The following is a 22,336-nucleotide window of genomic DNA, read 5'->3' on the forward strand; positions in this document are numbered from 1 at the left end:
GCACGAGGCAGCCCCAAGGTGTGGAAGCGATCTTGACCTAGGCAGTCCGGCTCCAGCGTCTGTGCCCTTAGCAACGATGGCTGTGGCTGAGTCTCGCAGAGGCAGACTTGTGTGGATTCTGCAGGAATGGGTCGCCGATGCGGGGAGGGAGCAGAGGTTGACATGCGCCGTAGACCCGTCAGCTCTGGTGCACATGCGTGCGTGTGTGTATGTGTATGCACCTATGCGTGTGTGTGCGTGTACCCCAGGCACAAGGGTACTGATTAGGTCAGAAGGTGGACCTTCTGGATTCTCTGCCCAGGGCTTGGCTTTCTGAAAATGTTCTGAGTCTTCGAGACCATTGGTGTGAGCCACCTCTGCTAAGCATGTTGAGGCAGCCGTGTTGTCTTAGTGTCAGGCCCAGCTTGGCCTGACCAGGAGGTGAGGGAATGGGCCTGAGACCCGGGACCCTCCCGCTCCCTAGGGTACCTACCAGTGAGAAAGACACACGAGCACTCCCATGCCTTTGACTGGCCTTTCCTCGGGAATAGTCTCTGTTCTGACCCTGGAGACTCGCTGGGCTTGGCCAGATAGCGTGATGCCTACACAGTCAGTGAGAGATCTGGCATGAAAACCTGGAGCCCCACGTTTCCAGGACGGCTCACATCCCTTCAGTCTTCTTAGATCTCTCTGAAACCCTTCAGAGAAAGCACGAGGCATCCCCAGATATTTTCTCAGCCGTGTGTGCCCCTCAACCCTCTTATCAACCGGGGTGGGGGGTGGCAGTGGTGGGCCAGACTGGAAGTCCCTGGATAGGATCAGAAGCTTGCGACCACTGCAAGGGCGTGGGCTGGGTCTAAAACTTGAAGGTAGAGTCACTTCTGATCCCGGCAAGGAGCCAGCTGGCGTGGTACAGACCAGCCCTTGCTCGGGGACACACATGGGGACATGCTTCTCCCATGGGCAGGGGGTCCTCTCAGAGAGGATAAAAGCAGATTTGACTTTTCTCGTAAGTGGCATTGCACCATGCAGCATTTCGCAGGTGCTCCCAAACCCCTGGGAGTGGGGGTTGGCCAGCTGCTCAGAGATGGTACCTAAAAAGACACCTTGGATTGGTATCCAAAAACTTAAACCTTGTGACTTTAGTTAACAAAGGGATTTGGAGCTATAGAATCTCTAGAACTGAAGAGGTCCATTGAGGCCAGCTAGGCCACCCTCCTTGATTAACATATGGGAAGTGGAAGCACAGAGAAGCCAAGTAAGTTGCCCAAAGTCACACAGCAAGGAAGGCTCCCAGAGAAGGCTCCAGTTTCTGCCGCACTGAGTGGGCAGCTGAGATGGTAGTACAGCATCTGTAGGATGTGGTTCAAACCCCAAGTCTTGCCCAGGTAAGCCCACCACCCCACCACCTGACCATCATTAGCCAAGGATATCTAGTACCAATTTTATGTAGCACAAGCATCTTTACTTGGACAAGAAAGTATGAGGAAATATGAGACCCTGCCTTTAAGCATTGGTTTTCTTTTAAACAAGCATTGAGTGCTAGGATTCAATTAGGGCTCTTTCTCTCTGCCTCCTTGGCGTTAACCTCCCTGATTGTTTTCCTTCTTCACTTCACTTGCTAGCTCCTTCTACAACAAACGCCTTTCTGGTGACTTGTCCTCCAGCTTCACATTTGCTCTCTTCCTAGGGAGAGCCCTGCCTGGCAGCATCCCAGCACTTCAGAAAGACACGTGTTCCTTCGTGTTTCTCAGCTCCCATTAAATAAATGTCTGTGCCTCTCTATTCAGCCGCTACCAAAGCACTTCTTCCCTTCCCTAGTGAGGGGGAAACGCATCCTGTAGGGAGCACCACTCCCACTTCAGTCTCCCTGACCAGGTTCCCTTCGCAGCGAGGAGCCCAGCCTTCTGGTCCTAGTTCTTGCAAGGAAGGCCCAGGTCTTAGCTGTTGGCTCAGTTAAACCATCCTCCCCTCCCCTTCCCCCGACAATGGAATACTTCCACATCTCTCCTCCTGGGAGCTTCCTTTTTTCTCATGTGAAAAATGCTTTCTGATGTCTTTCCATGTGGACATTGCTGTTGCCCTCTAAGCCTGGGTCACAAAGTCAACTACTTGGTCATTGGGGATTTGGGTTACCATGAGGTGGAGCTGCCACCCAGAAAGTGATGTGGTTGTGTGGCCCAAAGGTGATGGCTCTGAGCTCCACATCGGAGCTGGGAATTCCCTGCTCCGTTTCCTTATTACCAAGAAGCAAAATTTGTTATTAAAATGACCAATCCACTGTGTCAAACACCCTCAGATAATGAATCACCTTGCTGAGAATCATAGGGAATTTCTGTACCTGCCCCCACCCCCCAGTGCTGGCCATGGCTTGATGGAACCCTAAGGAAGCAGAGCCCTAACTCGCCCCTGCTGAGCTGGAGCCGCCCATCTCAGAGACCTGCTGTGGGCTTCAGACCAAGTTGGAACCAAGGTCTTCCAGCCTTTGATCTCCACGTCGAGATTGTTCACCACACTTCTGTGTCTTCGCCAGGAACAGATGAATGAAGGAAAAGACGTGCCATTCCCTGTTCACCCCCTTCTCCTGGCTGTCTTGCATCTTTACCCATAACTGAAATGATGAGATAGCACAGAGACATGCCTGCCTCCTCCGGCCAGAGCACAGACTGGGCTTGTCCTCTCCCATGTCCCTCAGGGTGGCCTTTCTCCAGCTCTCTGTTCTCTCTTTTTGAAGAGACAGCGCTCTCCCCCACCGCCATCAGAGAGCTGCTTAGGTGTGCACACAGGGTGCCCTGACCAGCCAACTCCAGCTCACAGTCCTACTTCGGCTACCAGTGGCTTCTCATTAAACATGGCGTCCAAACCTTACACTTTTAAGGGGAAGTTGCAAGGACTTTAAACAGACACTTAAATGAAGCCTTTCACTGCATCAATCAAACCCGAATCTGTATGTAATTCTGAGGCTTTCAGCTGAGGTTGCCCCTAACAACTGGTAAGAGAGAAAGAGAAGGAGGGTTCTTTTTCTTTTAAATTCTGCTAAGAGTGCTTAACACGAGATCTACCCTCTTACCAAATGTTTACGTGCAAAAGAAAATGTAGTGTGTACTTATACAACAGAGAGTTCTTAGAGCAGCAGAAAAACATATGAGAAAGATGAACTAAATCGATTTCATTACAGTTAACGCAGATGAAACAGCAATTGTTCACCTGGAAATGTTTGTGCACAAGTGCTGGGATGAAGAGGAACACCGGGGCAGCCTCCCTCAGCCTGTACAGCCTGCCAATACAACCGCTCAGGGGGGCTCTGAGGGCTGCAGTTCAGAGCCTGAGCAGTAAACGTGATTGGGCCATTCATTCATTCATTCAATAACTATTAAGCACCTATTATGTGCCCAGCTCCATGCTAGAAGCCAGGGTGGATATAGCAATAAACAAAACAGGTGGAAAACCCTGCCCTCACGGAGCTTACATTTCTTACAGAGAGAGGCAGACAATGAACAAAACAAATGCTTCATTTTATAGACAGGTGTCCCCTGCTGTCCCACAGTAGAGTGTTTCTGTGGAAAGCCCCCTAAGCTGAAAGAGCGTAAGGTGAAGAAGCGGTTACCATTGCTTTACGTGGAGGAACTTCGTGAGCTTTCCCCACTGGCAGAGCTCCACACTCGGTAGACCCATCAACCTCCTCAGGCAACGCTGGCCGTGGCGGGCTGTGCGGGATGCGGACTTACAGAGACCACTTCACTACTAGCAGAACCAATGGTACCTGGCAGCTTTCAAGATTCTTTTTCCTCTGTGAATAAATAGTACAAGTGGTGGAGGTAGGCAAGTTCAACACACGCACTGTGTCTATCTCGTTTACCGCCATTGAAACACGTTATCACATCCAGTTTTACACTAAGTGTGACACCCTTTCAAATTCTCTTAGGCTTTTCTGATACCTGAGGTCACATCCTGCTAAGGGATGCACAAAATAAACTGAGATGAAGCCCCGATGCTCTCAGACATGGTTCAAAGCGATGGGGCTTGAAGCTGGATGCTGAGTGTGGTTCCTGGGGAAGGAGCTGCGTTGGGGCCGGGGGGAGGGGGGGGTCCCTCTCAATGCCTGGGATGCAGGCTGCCTCTGTAAAGGCTTGTGCAGAACAAGCACTTTTTGCCTTTTCTTCTTTTTTTTTTTGCTTTTTGCCTTTCTTTTTTTTTTTGTAAAAATGAAAATCCTCTTCCTATTTCTTTCAGTTAGCAGAAACAGGTACTAACTGTAGGTCTTCCATAAAAGCAAAGCGGCTCAATGGCAACCTTTGAAAAGTGGGGGACACCTGCCTCAGAAAATGGTCAGCACCCACAGGGCCACTACAGCTGGGAAGAGGGAGGGGAGCGGTGTAGAGCCGTGCGCGGCTTTCCACGGGGCGGCCAAGAAAGGCTTCCCAGAGAAGGCGACCTTTCAGCGAAGATCTGAAGATGGGCGGGAGCCAGCCCCGCAGATTTCTGGATGAGATGTGCCAGGAAGAGGGAATAGCCGAGGGCAAGGCCTTGAGCTCAGAGGGGCCTCCGGTGTTTGGGAGCAGTGAGGAGGCTGAGATGAGGGTGGTCCTGGGGCCACTTCGGTAGCCCCACCCTGCCCTGGGGTCTTGCCAGCAGAGCTGCTCTCCTCCTTTTTTAAACAGCTTTGTTGAGAAACAGTTTACGTACTATACACTTCACTCACTTGAAGTGTATAGTTCAGTGGCTTTTAGTTTATTACAGAGTTATACTGTCACCATAACAACTTCAGACCATTTTCACTGCTCCACAGAGATGCCTCACCCCTCAGAACTGCCCTCCTGTGAGCCCTGCCCCTACTCTCCCGCGTGAGGATACAGGGGCTGAGGAAGCGCCCCATCATGTCCCCTGTACCTCATGGGGTGATGGAGGCTGGGCAAACCCCTCGGATCTCATCTTCTTTGGGCCTGGATGACCCTACTGAGAAGGGCAGGAGGGACTCCTGAAGTCCCTTTCAGGCAGGCTATGACTCTAAGAGAAAAGTGGGGAAATCCCGGCGAAATTTGGGCAGTAGCAGCCTTTAATTATTAGGTTGGACATTCACGTCAGAGACCATGATGAACTCGAAGCCTCCCGGGAACTTCTAGCTCCAGGAAAGACTGCAATGAAATGATCTTCGAAAGATCTTTTCTATTCCTTAAGATTTCCAAGGAAAGGAAGCCTACGTGTTTCACAGATGATGTCTTCTCATGTCACACATCTCTAGTCTGGGAAGAGAGTGGAATAGAAGACACCCCGAGAAGCACAGCTGGGGGTGAGTCCCTGTGGGCTGTTCCACTGCCAGTGTGATGATGAGTGAGTCACCCTTTCTGAACCTCAAGTTTTCATGCATAACTTAGGCTCAAGGACCCACTCAATTCTGGACCCAACTAATTGGAGGTGCTCAGAGAGTGAGGACATCAGGAGGAGTTCTAGGCATGTCGCCTTCCCTCCACTGACAACCAGAGATAAAGATTGGGTCTGACGCTGACCCGAGGACAGCTGGGTCCTATATTGTTGCCAGGCCTTCTTGCACGTTCAGACTGCACGTGCTCCAGGCTGCCAGACCCCGGCGTTCAGGAGCCAGCCGGCTGACAAATCTGCCCACCTGTGACAACGTGGGGCCCACCACCACTTCTGCTATTGCTGGGGCCCCAGTGCTTCCTTCACCCTCACCTTTCACCAGTAATAACCAAGTACTTTGACTTCTTTCCTGCTTGTCCTCTTGGTTACTTTCTTGAGACTGTCACCCCGAAGAAAGGTGCTTTCTCCTGGCATTGTGGAAAGCTCTCTCACCCCAACCCTGTGTGGACCACACTCTGCTCTGGCTTTACGCCTGCTCTATACTTAGTTGCTGCATCCATTCTGCTCAGACAAGGCCCTTAACCCCTTGCAGCCGTGTGGGTTCTCCCTTGTAAACCACAGCTAGTAACTACTGACCCAGAGGGGTTTTGTTGGGAGTAAGTGAAATCCACTTGTTCTTGGCACAAAGAGGCCCTCTGTGATGGTGGCTACCATTTCCACTCTGAGCCTTCAAAGGCTCGCATTGCCCACCATCCCCAGTGGGGATCTGGTTTGGTGAAGTCATTTCACCGGGGAGGCTTTTCTCCTGGGCCACTCAGCACTGAGAAGTCAGCTGGAGGGGGCAAGGACCACTTCTGAGTCGGGCCACACACAAGCCCGTGCCAACCTCTCCTGCTCATCAGTCCTGCCTCTTTCCACCAGGCTGCTCACCTGAGCCTCCATGTTGCTAAACAGTGGGGCCGCTCCATCCAGAAGTACAGCTGGCACAGCTGGGCTGTGAGTAGAGGCAGCGAGGCTGGACCACCCACACTGAGGATAGCGGTTCTGGTTAATCACAGGCGGTCACCCTCAGGGACCCAGTGGCTCCAGGTAAAGCAACCCAAAACCACTGGAGCTGGAAGTAGTTCAAGTTTGACGGCCACATCACCCCCCACACCATGGGAGACAGGGTCACGCCTGCCTCCCAGCCTTTTTAAAGGGTTTTATCTGCTTCTAAATGGCTATCACTTTCTGAGTGGCCTCCTACCCAAAGCTGCAGCCCACCCCTCCCCCCATCACATTTCTGACAGGACAGGGGACAGAATGAGAAGGCGGCAGTGACTTTTGCTCTTTGCCTTGAGAGGATGAATCTCTAACTATACCACCTGCAGAATCTTAGAATCCCAACAGGCCCTTCCTCTTCCTACATACATGCCTAGATCACAGGGGCCTGCAGCTGAGATTGAGCTGGGAGATCCTCCCGACCTTGGCCGCCGGCCTGCTCCTCTCGTGGTAGGGCACAATTTCATGAGGGAATCCTTTAGGTTGGGCTTTTGTTGAAACAAAATATTGTGTATGAGCTTGATGGTCGACGATAATGAATTACGCAAACTCACGCAAACGCATCTGCACTGAGCGCCTGCTGTGTGTCGGGCTCTGTTCTAGCCTCAGAGAGAGGATGTAACATGCAGCCACATCTTCGGCACTACAGAATACTGTGTATATACGTTGTAGTCACGTGCCATATAACACCGTTCTGGCCAATAGACAGCCCACCTACAAGATGGTGGTCCAATAAAATTATAATGGACCTAAGAATTGCTGTCACCCAGTGACATCATAGCTGTCATTGACATTGTAGCGTTACTCCTGTTTGTGGCAACGCTGGTGCAAGCAAACCTGCGCTGCCAGCTGTGTGAAAGCGTAGCACATGCACTAATGTACGGTACACCAACTTGATAATGATGATACGTGGCTGTGTTACCGGCTTATATGTATTTGCTGTACTACACTTTTTATCATTATTTTGGTGTTCTCTTTCTACTTATAAAGTAAGTTTGCTCTAAAACAATGACGTGTTGTGCCGGCAGTGGCCTCATGCATCTCGTATTTACTGTATCTCGTGGTTGAATCGTTTCGTCTTGTGCTTGATTTAACGTCTTACTGTTTTGTACAGTGACGTGTGGCATGGACTGGTAGCGCAGGAGCAACAGGCGCACCGTGCGGCCTAGGAGTGCGGGGGCTGCGCCGCCTAGGTCCATGTACGTGCGCTCTGCGATGGTCACACAGTGATGAAATCTCAGAGCGTGCCTCAATTGTTAAGCCCCATGTGACTTCATATATAATTAGTATGTATATGTACACTATATATGTTCTCTCTATATATTTGTATATTTTATACATATAGTATAGTATGCATATGTTTAGAAGATGTACGCATATGTTTTACGTTCACGGTTCATTGGACCCTCCGAATCCACACTTTACCCATGGTTCACAAACGTAAACTAAGGCCAGGCCTGTTGGCGCCAGAACCCATGTCCGTTCCAGGGCGTCTCATGGCCTCTGTTACAGTGCAGTCACTCTGGGGACATCAGGGCATTGAAACTGGTCAATCATGTGCTGTGACATGAGGGTGGATTTACTGGAACTTCTAGTGATGGCGGACAGCCTTCTTCATGGCGTGGTCCAGGCCAGCCGGGACCCAGGCATCTGTGAGACTTGTGCCATGCCAGCTGCGTGGCTGACATTTGTTCTAGAATCTCTGGAGTTCGCCCGATCCAGCTGTCTGTGAAGGCGGCATTTTGATGGCTCTGACGGCATCTCAGAAAGAAGACACAAGTGAAGCAGCGGGTGCTGGATTTAGCTTTCTTCCTGCTGGGTCCTTTAAATACCAGGGCTTGACCTTGGAGCTGCATTCTTCCTATTGTCCACCACGTGGGAAGCACCAGGGCCCATCAGGAGGTAGAGGGGGTGAGGAGGAAATATGAGCAGGAGCCTTTATTGTGGTTCCTGCAGGAAGCAGTGGGTAGGGAAGTGGACGCAGGCTTAGGGTTGGCTAGCCCAGAATCATTTCAGCAGGCTCTGGGCTCTGGGGCTGTCCCTGGTGGTCTGGTACCTGGCCCTGGGGTGATCAGAGCAAGAGGCTACCAGCCTGGACGGTCTGAGCCCAATAAAGGAGGTGGTTGGGGTGTGGGCTCTGGATGGATTTGTTCGTAGTAAAGGCACCAGGGGCTTGCTCTTCCTAGGAATGTGGCAACCCTGGGAGGGACAGTCCCTCCAGAGTCAGCAAGGCCCCAGATGTCAAAGCACAGAATAAAAGACATGCTTCATGCAGTAACCTCAGACAGATCCTCTTAGCTGCTTGAGCCTTGGATTCCTCTGGAAAATGGGGCACCAATAGACATTCCAGTGGCTTATTGCGAGGATTGAATGAAGTAACATGGGCAAAGTGTCTGCAATAGTGCCAGCTACATGGGAAACATTCTATAAGTATTCGTTCCTTTTCATTTCTGCCTTCTGCCCTCAAGGTCGTCTCTGTAAAGGAGGATGGAGACTCCCAGAGAATTCCCCTCCCCCACATTCAGGGATGATGGCGGGAGGTCCTGACGGCTGGTGGGCTCACGGGCCCCTTTCTCAATGGGTTCACTTCAGAATCCAAGGATCGCTGTGGACTCTTTCATGAGAAAAATACCAGTTTTGCACAGAGTTTCAGAAGGACCCATCTACTGCCCTGCCCTTGGGAAGCTCATATGCATCAGGGTATATTTGAACTTAAAAAAAAAAAAAACAAGTGAGAGGTAAAGTATATCCGGGTGACGGGAAATGCTGAAGTGGAAAACAAAACACGGAAGGGGGACGCACTGGGCGCTCACAGTCCCCAGGGTGCTGGGCAAGCGTGGCCTGGCTGAAAAGCTGAGCTTTGAGTAAAGGTCTCAGCGGGGAGACATGGGTATATCTGGGGAGGGCGTTTCAGGCAGAGGGGGGAGCTACAGAAGGACACAAGCAGGAGACTGACAGGTTACCTTCGGAACTCTAAAGCGGTTTCACGTGGGGCTCTGAAGGCCCTTATAGGACATTGACATTAACCCTGGATGACATGGCGCATAGGTCAGGAGAGGCTAGTCATGCTGTGGTTTAGAGTATGTGAACAATTCCAGTGACTTAAAACAACTTTGGTTCATGTTGCATGTCTGTCACGGGTCACTGGGGGAGCATCCTGTTCTCGGGGCACAGGAGAATATGCTCTTCCACCTGGAAGTGACCCTGTTTCACTGGCCAGAGCATGCGACAGGCCACACCTGGGTTCAGCAGGGCAGGATTGTATTTCCTACCAGAGGAAAGGCGTGGAAAATCAGTGACCACTGACAGTCTGCCTGGGAGGCCACACAGAGGGCCATTCGTTAGCTTAGTCACTTTGGCTGTATTGTGACAAGAGCAGATGCAAGGGAACCAGTTAGGAAGCATCCCAACAATCCAGGCAAGAGACGGAGAAGAGGCGTCACACCCGCGTACCCAGGGACACTCGGACGGGCCTTCCTGGGGCGTGTCTCCAGCTTGGCAGACCACCAAGTTGACTTCCTTGACTCTGTCAGTGCTCACAGAGATGATCGGAGAGCTGATCGCTGATTACCAAATTAATAAGAATTTGACATGTAAATCTGAATGTTAATTCATTCATCTGTAGGTGTGGATGAGGAGATACAGCTTTCCCAGTTATTAAAAAAAAAAGAGTCTGAGTTTTGGGGTTAGGCAGCACCGAGTTCAAATCCTGGTCCTGTGATTTCTTAATGACTTGCTGTGGAAAGGTGACTTAGCCCGTGAGCCTCAGTCTCCTCGTTGTAAAATCAGCCCGCCTACTCACAGGGAAGAATGATCGAGTTAACGTTTGTTGAGTGTCTTGCGTAGAGTCTGGGCCAAGGTAGCTGTTCCATAGAGGGAAGGGAGGATTGTTATGGAACACTTACTAGGATGATCAGATGACGTGAGAAGCCTGGATCCAGAGCCAATAAGGAGATATTTCCTATAAATGTGGTAAGACAATGGTACAACAGAGATTACCACTGTAGTGGCCGGATTTGAATTCCGTCCCCCTCGGGCCATCTCCCTTACGTTAAACAGCTTTTTCTTCAGCCCATGTGTGTAATTTCTCAGCTGTTAGCTTTCCTGAGACATTCCACTCCTCCCTTCCTATGTTTGTCCCAGGCCATTTTGATTGGCTTTGAGTTTTTCCATGCAGCCATGCAGACATGTCAGTCCTGAAGGCTGACATCCGCAGATGATGGGTACATCTTCCATTTTGACCCTTCCTAAGGGTCAGTCTGGAAACATGAGGGTTGTGTTAAGGTTACCCCACGTGGTGACCTCATGTGGGAATCACATCGTCTTCCAATACAGAAATGTGACAAAAATGAGGATGGCAGTGCTCGTAAAAGATCACGCTCAAAGGAAACCTACGACCTTAGTTATTTGTCAATGTATTTGCAGTGCAGATCTTCCAAGGAGATTGATTTCTTTGTTGCAGCTACATCAGGCTTACAGAATATGATTCTAATAGCCAGGTCGTGCATTGCTCTGCCCAGAAGTATGGTGTTGGTATATGGAGGAGACCCTTATGGGGCTCTCCTGATTTGTAGTGAGGCCCACCAAGCATTTCTGGAAGGACAGTTGATCTGACCAGTGGTGGGCTGGTAAATGTTTAACAACTGGCTCTTAACAGAGTTGGGGGAAACCTGATTTCCTAGCTTTTGCCGATTTCTGTGGTGTAAATACTGCCATCACGCTTACTTTCAGGCTCCAGAATAACATCAGCTAACCCATAAAATTTCAGCAAAATTAACAATCAGATCTCACAAGCCAGGGGAGAGCCAGCTTAAGCACACTGATCCTCTTTGAGGGGTGAAATAATCCCAGGGCTCAGTGTCAGAGTTCTTGCTTGCTACGTATGTAACCTTGGCCAAGTTACTTAAAGTCTTTGACCCTGGCTCATAGATGGCACCCATGAGGCTTGTTTCTTTGCCCGTGGTTGCCTGGTTAATAAAGTACTTTTTTGCCATCACCCCCTTGCTGTGAGCCTGGGCGGGGGTGAGGACAGAAGCCAGGGACACAGCTGTGTTATCTTTTTCCGGGAGCATTTCCAAGAAGAGACTGCTTTTTTAAAATGTAGGAAGATAGGGTGAAGTTTGACAGGTGGAAAGGGAAGAATTGCCCACCTAAAAGGAACTCAGTGCGGGGAAAAATCACAACGGGAATTTGAAAAGCAGGTGGTGGATTTCCCCCCAAACATTAGCTTCAGTTGTGGGAAGGAAGGAGGCAAGGGTAAAAGGAGGGAGATGTTGACCTTGACGTGCAGATAGAGAAATAGCCAGTTGAGCATGTTCCTTGATTTGGGGGATCTTTAGGGGACCAACCCAGCAAGGTACAACATCCTACAAATTAGGTGAGCATCCAATGTCAGAACATAGGTGTGGCCACATCCAAGTTTTTTAACCTCACGTTCAGTTTCCTCATTTGTTAAATGGGGGTAATAGCCCAGCAGGGAAAGGATGCCCTAACTGTGAGGAAGGACAGAGTGGGTCCAAGTGCCAATGTCACGCAGGAGGAGTGCATGAACCAGTCCTCTTAATGCTGCTCTTAGGAACTAACCACCTCAATGAGAACTCTCCATTGGGGTTGGGGGATCAGGAGGAAAGGGAAGGCGAGGGAGTGAAGGGAGCAAGGCAATCACCCTTGGGAAGGTTGGAGGAAGAGAGACAGAGACAGGTGGGATTGCCTGGGGGGAGGATGCAGGGTCCAGGGAGCTACTCTTTGTAAGACAGTAGGAAGTTGATCATGTTATGGGAAGGAGCCAGGGGAGAGGGAGCTGTGAGTCCCTTCATGGCTGACTCTTCCTACCCTGCCCTACCCTGTGCTCAGTGCCTGTCCAACCCTTCATTGTTTTTCCAACGTGTGATTTAGCAGTGGGACTGAGCACTCCGTGGCAGAGGGTGGAGGAGGGCAGCTGGTGACAGACCTGGGCATGCACATCTGATTCTACAAAACAGAGGGCTGCTATTGGCCCCGTCCACTCTCACTCAGAAGCAGTCTTGTAGCCGTCTGCAGGTACTCCTGTGGGTTCTCAGAGCACCCCTCGTACCCACATGCTGCGTTCTCCCTCCGAGATGCTCTAACATCTGGTTTCTCCTTCTCTCTCTGGTGGCACACTGGGGCTCCCATATGTGGGCCTCTCGGTGCAGCCCCAACCCATTCAGAGCCATGGCCCTGCCTTCTATTTGCCAGAATCCAGCCTCCCTGCATTACCGTGATGGCCAGCCCTCCTGCTGTCCCTGATCCCTCCTGTTGCACCAGAGCCTTCTGATTCCTCCACTTTATGTGCCCCCACCCTCCAATCTTAGAGTCCTGTCCTTTCTCAGACACCCTGTCTCTATGTTTCTCACATGATGGGACAGCCACATTCACTTTTCTTCTTTTTGCTTTGTTTCCCAATTGGCAACAGTTTAATTGACAGTGACCCTTAAATACTGCAATGACACCACCAAATTGGGACTTCCCCTCCTTGGTAAAGGGTGTCCAACTGCAAGGTGCAGCCCCTCTTGCTCTGTTCTGTTGGCTATAGGTGTGGCCATTGCATTTCTGGAAGCCTTAGCTCCCAGGTTTGGTGATCAGAGCCCGAAGGCCCTTCTCCTGAGCCTTTCTCAGGGGAGGGGAGTGCCCCACCCCTCAGTGAGGTTTTGGCTTAATGCTGCCTAGCAGGCTAAGCTGGACTCTGCTCAACTCAGTGGGCCAGCTGCAAGCCCCACCTCCTGGGCTGTACCAGGAGAAGTGAGCAAGCCGTGAAGGTCACTGCCCGGAACTTGTCACAGCCAAACGTGAAGTGTTTAACAATTGCCAGCCTGATCTTTGGAATGCAGAGAGTGATAGAGCCATAGCTGGAAGCGAATCATAAATGCTCCCAGGCCCATCCAAGAATTTCATCAGGGGCCACGAGGCCACTTCCACTGCTGGTCCCCATGAGCTTGGCTCTTGGCCAGGATAATGCATTGACTTTTGGACTGACCTTAGGCAAGACAGAAGTCTTCCAAGTGAGCCACTGCAGAGAGGGAAAACCCTGCACTTCCTCCCCCTGTAGTGGAAGACTCTGCAGGCCTTTGAAGATTAATCACTTAACCGAGGGAAAGTGATCTCGGTTAATTCTATTGGCATCACCTCTTTCTTTGTGGCTTGAATGTTGCTCTCCTGAGGAAGGTAACATAATCAAAGGCTCCATAATCAAGGGCTTCTCTCAGGTACCCACGGATAATATACTTCTTTTCTACTCTTGGCAAAAGATTCAAACCCTTTGTACTCAGCGTGCCTAAACTTCCTTTCCTCCCTGGCCCCTCCTAAGACTATGTCTGCAGAGTCCATTAGGACAGTGGTCACTTTCAAGGCCACTGGAGTCAGACTCTGGATTTGAATCCTGATTCAACTTCTTGACAGATGTATGATTTTTGAAAGCTGTCTTGTTTCTTCATCTAAAAAAATGGGATTAGAGCACTATATTAGTTTGTTAGGTCTGCTATAATAAAATAACAGACTGGGTAGCTAAAACACTGTATATTTATTTTCTCACTGTTCTAGAGGCTGGAATTCCAAGATCAAGGTGTTGGCGGGGTTGGTTTCTTCTGAGGCCCTTTTCCTTGGCTTCTAGATGGCTGTCTTCCCATTCAGCTCTGGTAGAATTCCCCTCTGATTACTAAGGTTCAGTAGCACATCCGAGCTGTATCACTATTAACATCAAGAAGTGAGTTCAGAAAGAGAGGGCGACATCACAGAGATGTCTAAGAGGGGCTTTCTGAGGATGCTCCAGGTGTTGGTAATGGGCCTGGTATATACTGTCAAGGTGATTGCACACTCTCTGCCCTCCAGAAAGGTATAGCCTAAATCCTGTGATTCCCAAGGGCGCCCACTTCCCTCCCTGCCCCAACCCAACAGACAACACGCACACAGGAAGCTGAAAGGGTAGCGTAACCACTGTGACGTGACCTCAGAATGTACGTCCTCAGCAGATGCTCGTGGAAATGCCCTGTGTGTGCAAAGGGCAGAGCAGGACATGTGAGGACTGTGTTCAGAACGTTCCAGAGAAGTGAGAGGAAAATTGTGAGGTGTTTTTAAGATTGGCTCCTATGGAGAACTTGGGATATTTTCTCCCATGTTTGTTTTCAGTCTTGGTTGTTATTACAAAATCAACACATACTCATTGTAACAGTTAACCACCCAGGGTTTTTCTAGGCTCATGGTACGATACTGGTTTTTGTTATTACTCTATAATGTTCTGCAAGCTGCAGACTGGAGCATTATCCCCTTGAAATGTTGGAAGGGAGGGGCTATGTGAGATGGGCAAGGAAGGGCAAGTGCAGGAAGGGTGTAAAATGACAGAGGACTTTGATTCTTCATTGAAGTTTGGAGAGGAGTAGAGAGGTAGGCAGGGACCTGGGGAAAGATGAACAGAGGCTGGAGCTCTGAGGTAGTTTACTTAGTCTCTTGAGGAATGGGGCTCCTAGCTCTGACCTTGAAGATTGAGAGAAAATGACTAGGTCTTCCCATTGATTTCAACCTGGAAGAATGTCATGGAATTGTGTTCTGGTGTGAGGTTAGGGAATGTGGTAAGGAGATGGTTGTCCATCGAACACTATTCAGGACCATAATTGAATTTAGTTGCATTTGGTTCTGAAATTTTGGGTGAAAGGAAAAGCAGAAGAGATGCTAGATGGACAGAGTGAAGATAATGCAAAGGAGAGTCGAGGGTGATCGGGCGTCTCGCTTGAAAGCAGGTTGCTTGATAACATCTGACTAATGATAGCTTGCTCTTGGATGGGTTTGGAGAAACTCTAATAACTATTTATTGTGTTTAGTTTGATTAAGTTACAAATGAGCAACATTATAAGTAAAATTGCTTTTGGTGATTCCAGTATCACTTGGGATCAGATACATTCCCTTGACCGCTGAGGAGAAACACAAGGAATGATGTGCAGAGGCCTTGGAAACCAGGCCAGTGAGGAGGAAAGGCATCCTCAAACCATGAGTTACCTGCTGCTGAGTCAGGATGGAATCCAGGAAAGGACAGGGCCTCTCAGGTCAAGATCTCAAAGAACATTGAGCACTGGTTTATGGAGAAAGCAACAAGGATTGTGGGGAGGCCAAGGGAGACAAGAAGGAGTGATAAAGGCAGCCAGCAAACAGACAGGAGACTCCAGGGTCCTTGATCAGGGTGGCCTCGGGGGGGTGCATGAGGGAAGGAGAAGCTATGTGGAGGAAGGTTTGGTGAAGGGCTCCTGAGCCCTCAAGTGAGCTGGTGAAAAGGCAAAAGATGACTCCAATGCCTTCCTAAAGGGGAAAGGCTGTGGACCCAGGGCCAGTGAGTAAGCTGTCAGTCATCACAGTTGGTGAGCCCCTCTGCGAGTTCCTCTGACAACAGGCTGCTGATGACAAGGACACCATCCCTTGCTACACATCTGTCTGCACAAGGATCCTGTGACCTCAGGATTCCTTAAAATAGAACATGTGTGGTCCCATCACAGCAGAAGTCACGAACTACCGATGTGGCCCCCATTCTCAGCTCCTTGACAGGACGCGCATGTCAGCCTTAGCTTTACCCTCGAGCAGTGAGTCTCCAGAAGTTCTGGGCTGGGTTGTTGACACAAAAACAAGATTGCAAAGCTGTCAGCTTAGGGAGTAACGATGACCTCCAAGTTTGGTTCCTGATTCTGTGTTTCTTTCTCCCTCCTTCTTTAGATCGTGGTGTGTGTGGGCGTCTCCTCAGCTGGCAGCCATGCTGTACCCTGCAGTTGACCTCCAAGATTTTGACTGTGTGGGTTTGTGTCTTTCCGGCAGGTGTCTCCTCTGTGACTTCCCTGATGTCCCTGGCTTGGGTGCTAGCCTCCTATCACAAGCTGCTGCGGGACTCCAGGGACGACAAGAAGAGCATGAGCTACAGAGGGGCCCTCATCCACGTCTTCTGGCGCCTCTTCACCATCTCATCCAGAGTTATCTCTTTTGCCCTCTTTGCTTCCATCTTCCAGCTCTACTTCGGGATCTTCGTGGTGGTTCACTGGTGCGCCATGGCCTTCTGGATCATCCATGGCGGAACAGATTTCTGCATGTCCAAGTGGGAGGAGATCCTCTTCAACATGGTGGTAGGGATTGTGTACATTTTCTGCTGGTTTAACGTCAAGGAAGGGCGGACTCGATATCGAATGTTTGCCTATTATACGATAGTCTTGACCGAGAATGCTGCCTTGACGCTCCTTTGGTATTTTTACAGAAACCCGGAGACCACTGACTCCTACGCGGTGCCAGCACTGTGTTGTGTCTTTATTAGCTTTGTGGCTGGGATCGCATCGATGCTCTTATATTACGGTGTGCTGCATCCCATGGGGCCACGAGCTAAGATCTTTGCCAGCTCCTGTTGTGCCGAGCTGCTCTGGGGCATCCCTTTGCCCCCCGATGTTGAGCCCATGGCGCCTCAGACCCCTGGGTACCGGGGGACCCAGGTCACGCCTACCAGAGCCGTAACGGAACAACAGGAGGATCTCACGGCTGACACTTGCTTGCCCGTTTTCCAAGTGAGACCCATGGGGCCCCCCACCCCGTCGGGGCGTCCTTACCAACCAGAAGGGCCCCTTATTAAGATTGACATGCCAAGAAAGAGATACCCAGCTTGGGATGCTCATTTTGTAGACAGGAGGTTGAGAAGGACTATTAACATTCTGCAGTATGTCACCCCCACCGCAGTAGGCATTCGGTATCGAGATGGACCGCTCCTTTATGAGTTGCTACAGTATGAATCTTCACTCTAAGAGCATCTTGACCCAAGTTGAGAAGGGGACCTTAAGTTGGTTTGCGGTAAATGCCGCTTTGCAAGAAATATAACCCTCCCTTCCCTCGATACACAAAATCACAACCACCATCACCACCACCACCACCACCACCACCACCACTGCTACAAAAAAAGAAAATAATAAGTCACAACCCCTTCAGATAAGCTTTCTTTCCAGTCGCTGTATGTATACAAAGATATTCTCTATGTTTTGTAAGTAAAAACAAAAAGAAAACCTTTCTTTTGTTTTTTACACATAAGAAACAGTATTGAAAAATCCCACACTATTGTTCATAGGGTGGAGAAGGAAGAGTTGTCTCCACTCCAAAAGAAAAAAAATGTTTTATACCTTACACCAAGTGTAGATCATTTATGGGATTGGTGCTGATTGAAAGAACAAAACAAAACAAACAAACACAAACAAACAAACAAAACCTTCAACTGCCTTATGCCCTTAGGTGCTGAGTTTCATTAAGTACTGTCACGGTTTCTCATGCAAACTCTCTGGTGGTTTTTGTACCAAGAGAGGGAAAATTAAACAATCAATTGAAACAAATCTAGAAACAAAACAAAAACCAACCAACAAATAAAACACAAAGCAATCATTCTTCGTATCTGATTATTTGTAAGAAAACAAACAAATTTAGCAAAAGCAAAGGCATCCAAACCCCATTCTCTTTTTGATTTCTCTCCCTCCTCTCCTGTCCTGACCCCAAGTTAACAGCGCCTTCCAGGAGCCCAATGGCCGTTTGGAACTCAAATGGCTGAGAAAGCTACTTGAAGGCTGCCCACGTGCCATTTTAGCGTTCGCCTAGGACAGCGCACATTTGTTTCCTGGTGAAAAGCAAAACAGAACAAAACAAAAAAGCCACCCCAATAATTCGATGAGAACAGGAAATTCTAAAGCAAATTAAGGAAATTTCCATGTATGTAATCCAAGAAAATCAGTAATAATAAAACTCAGCATAGTAGCAAAAAGAATGACATCAATTTAAAGGCACAATACTTAAAACAGTGACTGGCAAAAGTGATTTTGGTCTGTCATTTTAAGGCTGTGAAAGGTATACATTTATCACATGTGATACTGTGTAAGGCTCTTCTGTTTCTATTTGGTGGGAAGCCTTAAATTGATCTGGAAAGGATTCTTCATTTTTCATTTGTGCTTTTTAAAAATAGTAACACAGAGGAAAATTAGACTATATAAAAAAACCCCATGTCAAATTGTAATAACTGACCCATTTCAAAGACTGTTTGGTGCTTCTGTCTTTCACTATTGTGGTTGGCTGAAAAGTCATTCAGCTCACTTGGTGCATCTGGGGTGAGTGGGAAATTTCGTGTGTGTGTCGTGTGTGTGCCCATAGCACATGTGTGTGTGTGTGTGTGTGTGTGTCTGCTGCAAGGTCTTGCCAGAAATGTAGAACACCACTCTAAGGCAGACTCTGGGTATGGCTAAGGTGGAGTAGGAGGGGGCTGGGGAGGGGGCAGCAGGAAGGAGGGGATGGTGCTGGAACATGAGCCCCTGTCTGGATGGCGAGACTCACACCAGCAGCATACTCGGGGTCTGAGAGGCTGTGTCATTTTGGTGAAAACCTGTTTATTTTCTCATTGTACCAAATTGAATTTGGAGAGCTGTTGCAAGTACGTTCAACCATTTAACTGTTATTTTTCAAAGTATCGTTCCTCTAAGGAGTATTCTGTTCTAGGACATCGTTTCAATCCCATTGTATCTCTACTTGGGCACAAAAAAAAAAAAAAAGGAAAAGAAAAAAATCACAAAAACAAAAAATCTCCACAAAAAGATATATATACATATAAATATATACACACACACAATATTTTTTAACAAATACTCTTAGTCTTTGTTGTGTGTAGCTGCGATTTTTTTAAAATTCCAGATATAACTGTTTAGGGTGCAAGACCTCACATTGAACTATTCTTAAGAGGAGTTCAAAAACTGAGGAATTTTTTTTATGTTTGTGGGTTTTTAAAAAATTATTATTCAAAGAGGCTTTTCCTTCCCACGCCCTTTACTGTTGATCTAAAGGTGTATGAAAAATAACAAGTTTTAAATTTCAATTCAGTTGTAAATCTGGATGTCCCTTTCTTTGTTCAGATCCCTTTGATTTCCTTTACCGTTACTACACTCTGCAGTGCTGTCCTGTCCCCTCCCTGACTCGGTAGTCCCCTGGGGTCCTCCCCAGTGGGAAGGAGGGGCTGGAGGAGAGGTGCAGAGAACCCGTGGCCTCAGGGCCACCTACCTAGGAAGCAGGCTGCACAGAGCACACCCAGGCCTTGGTGAAGACCAGCCATGTGGGCCTGTCTCTGCCCATCCAAGAGCCAGGCCCACGGGCCACTCAGTGGTAATTGGGAGTTCCAACGTGGTCAGAGGTGCTTTTCCTTTGTACTCTGCTTCCCTCCTGAGGGCTTAGCTCGCTGCTTACTCTGCCGAGGCTGGAGGATGCGAGGCCATGTAAGGGGAGCCATCCCCTGGGCTTGCTGGGGTCCCAGCTCTTGTCTGTCTCAGCTCTGGGGCTCTGTGTGCCTGGAGCCCTGTGGATGTCCATCACTAGAGCAATCCTTGATGTTGTCCCCTTGCACCGCTTTGGGACCAGTGCCACTTAGGCTTGTTCGTCTCTTCTGGGATTTATTTCCTTTGTCTTTCTCTTTCCTTTCAACACGGTCATAGGCTTTATTTTGCAGCTCTATTTTTCTACTGCACGTCCAGCGTGTGTGTGTGCGTACGTGCGCGCGTGTGTTTATGTTTACATGCAACTGAGAAAATGGCTCACGTTCGTTGACCTGGAGCACCAAAAGTTGGGGTGATAACTTCCAACTCAGGGAGGGTCCTCTGGGGCTGTAGCCACTGGGCGCAAATGAGGAGATCACAGGACCTTTCAGAAACCCTTTCGTTCAACCTTTGTTGGACTGGCCTCTGCAAGACTCAGGCAGGAGAGCACACCTCTCCCTCGAACCATCATTCCCACTCCCTTCGTTATGCCAGCTCCCTTCCTAATGATGCAAAGGAAAACATGCCTCTAAGCACAGCAGCAGGGAAAGCTTGTTTTACGAACAGACAGAAGAGGAAGAAAAGTCAGGAAAGAAGGAGAAAACATGGGAGGGAGGGAGAGCGGGAAACATAAAGAGAATAGCCAGATGAGAGTTTTCATCTGTCTTCTCCATCTCTTCAGGCTCTAGCAGGTCCCCACATTTTCAGTCACCAGGAAACCCTCTCTCCACTGGTCCCAGCCATCCCCTCCCCCACTAGTGTGCTCCCTCTGCAGGGGGCTGCTGGCGGCTGGCTTGCTGGCCCAGGGTGGCAGTGTGGGAATCCACAGTCTCAGTGCTGAGTTCACCCGGGGAGGTCTGTCTCCCTATCTGGAAGACTTGGGTCCTAAAAACCCAATTACTTTAGGCCCCTCTGCAGTGGGTCACTCTTTTCCTCCAGTGAGAAGTGCTGGCCTCCTCCACACTGGGAATCCACCCTTAGCCTGCCATTTGCCTGAGTCCCTGACCAACCCCTTATGAGTGATGAGGCGCTGCTCACCCAGCCCCAGCTACTCCCCAAGGGGTTGCCTATGATGTTATTTCAAAGAAAAAAATCTTTGGACCCACTTCTTGCCTAAGAACTCCTGATGAAAATAAATGAACTCTCAGTATTTGGTTCTGGTACGAGATAAGCTCGCCATAGCAGGAGCTACAGAATAAAATAGAAGGCTGTACCCCTCCCTCTCCTTCCTGCCGCCCCACAGCAAACATGCCCACAACCACACAGAAAATGTGGCTCTTTTTTTCAATATCAGAAATATGCTAGCATGTTTGAAATCTGGCTGATTCTGTAGCATCCTTTCTGCAAGCTCTATTTCCGCCTCTTCTCAGGCCTCTGCATTGAAAGGCAATGCCAATCTCCTCTGATCACTGGAGGCGACATCACCTGAGCTCACTGCCACAAGCCTGTGACATCCCAAATGGGAGTGTCAGGTCTCTTAAGACCATGTTGAGGGGAGCTAAGAGGGTTTAAATTCATCATGTGAACCCCCACTGACCTTGCTCACCCCTGGAGTTTCTCGTGTCTCAAATATACTCCTCCACTGTCTCTGGAAGGTTCAGAGGCAGTATCAGACTTGCCCTCCAGGGTCAGACTTGTCCAAAGATGCTGGGAACCATAGGTGCTGTGGGAACAGGCCCATCTCTCTCGATGGCATGGCTGATGATATGTCTCTTCTCCGTCCAGGAAGACAACATTTCCTATGGCCCCAGGGGCTCCACCACACCTGCCAGATGCCCATACTCAACTTCCCCGAGCACACAATCACCCAAAACTCTATGGCCCCATGGCCTAACCTCTCCCCTCTGAGTCCCAGGGTGGTTTCAAAGAGTGGTTTAAATACCTCTCTGGATTGTGATCGTGAGGGCAAACCTGTTGGCCGAATGGCATCTCATGTCATTAAGCGTCAGACCATGTCCTGATAAGGGCCTTATTCTCAGAGAGAAAAATTGGCGGGGCTTTTAAAAAAACACCAAATGACATCATTTTCTCTATTCTCCCTCTGCGTTTACTGTCCCATGTGGTAATAGGGCAGAAGAAGAGGTTTCTGATGCTGAGCTTCTTGGAGAACCCCTAAGCAGGCATGACCTCATGCCTCTGTATCCACCAACCCCCGCCCCTGTGGTGTTCCTAGCACCTGATAGAGGAAGCACACTTCCCCTTTATCTACTCTGCTTCCGGCTGCTGAGGGAGGGGAGCTCTATGATGAGCCCGAAGCCCTGATGCCCCCAGCCCGGAGCCAAATTCTCTCTCCCCATTACCTAGGAACAGACGTCGGAGGAGGATAGCAGTGTGCGGGCACAGAGCCTCTGGTCTGGAGGCAGGCATGTCAGAACCGACAGGAGAACAGGGCAGGACCGTATTCTACGCACAGCGTCCATGCCCTCCTGCTCCTGGCCCTCTCAAATGGGGTAGCCACACATGGTGGAGTTCTCCGTCCCAAGGAAAGTGGCTTCTGACTCAGAGCCCTTTCAGGTGTGATGGTAGCAGCAGCTCTGGGTACAGCCGCCTAAATGAGGGGAGCATGCCTGTGTACACTCGTTTGATTTTCTTATTAGAAAGCTAAAATCTGTTACTTCTTTGCCAAACTGGAAAAGAAATATATTAAAATAACACTGCCAGATTTGGTTGAGGGAGAGGGACTTAAATTTGGAGAC

At 49.4% G+C, this 22,336-nt stretch overlaps 1 protein-coding gene across 1 annotated transcript in view; it reads left to right on the forward strand.

Annotated features, from left to right (window-relative positions):
* The window catches only part of XKR6 (XK related 6), a 231,811-nt gene extending 213,699 nt beyond the window's left edge, over nucleotides 1-18,112 (forward strand). The window contains exon 3 of the mRNA XM_053911924.1: nucleotides 16,150-18,112. Within this exon, the coding sequence (XP_053767899.1) occupies nucleotides 16,150-17,114 (965 nt within the window). The 3' untranslated portion in view covers nucleotides 17,115-18,112. The remainder of the gene's footprint in view (nucleotides 1-16,149) is intronic.
* Nucleotides 18,113-22,336: the final 4,224 nt, after the last annotated feature.

This window comes from Desmodus rotundus, chromosome 9 (assembly GCF_022682495.2).
Source record: "Desmodus rotundus isolate HL8 chromosome 9, HLdesRot8A.1, whole genome shotgun sequence".
In the NCBI taxonomy this organism is placed as follows: domain Eukaryota; kingdom Metazoa; phylum Chordata; class Mammalia; order Chiroptera; family Phyllostomidae; genus Desmodus; species Desmodus rotundus.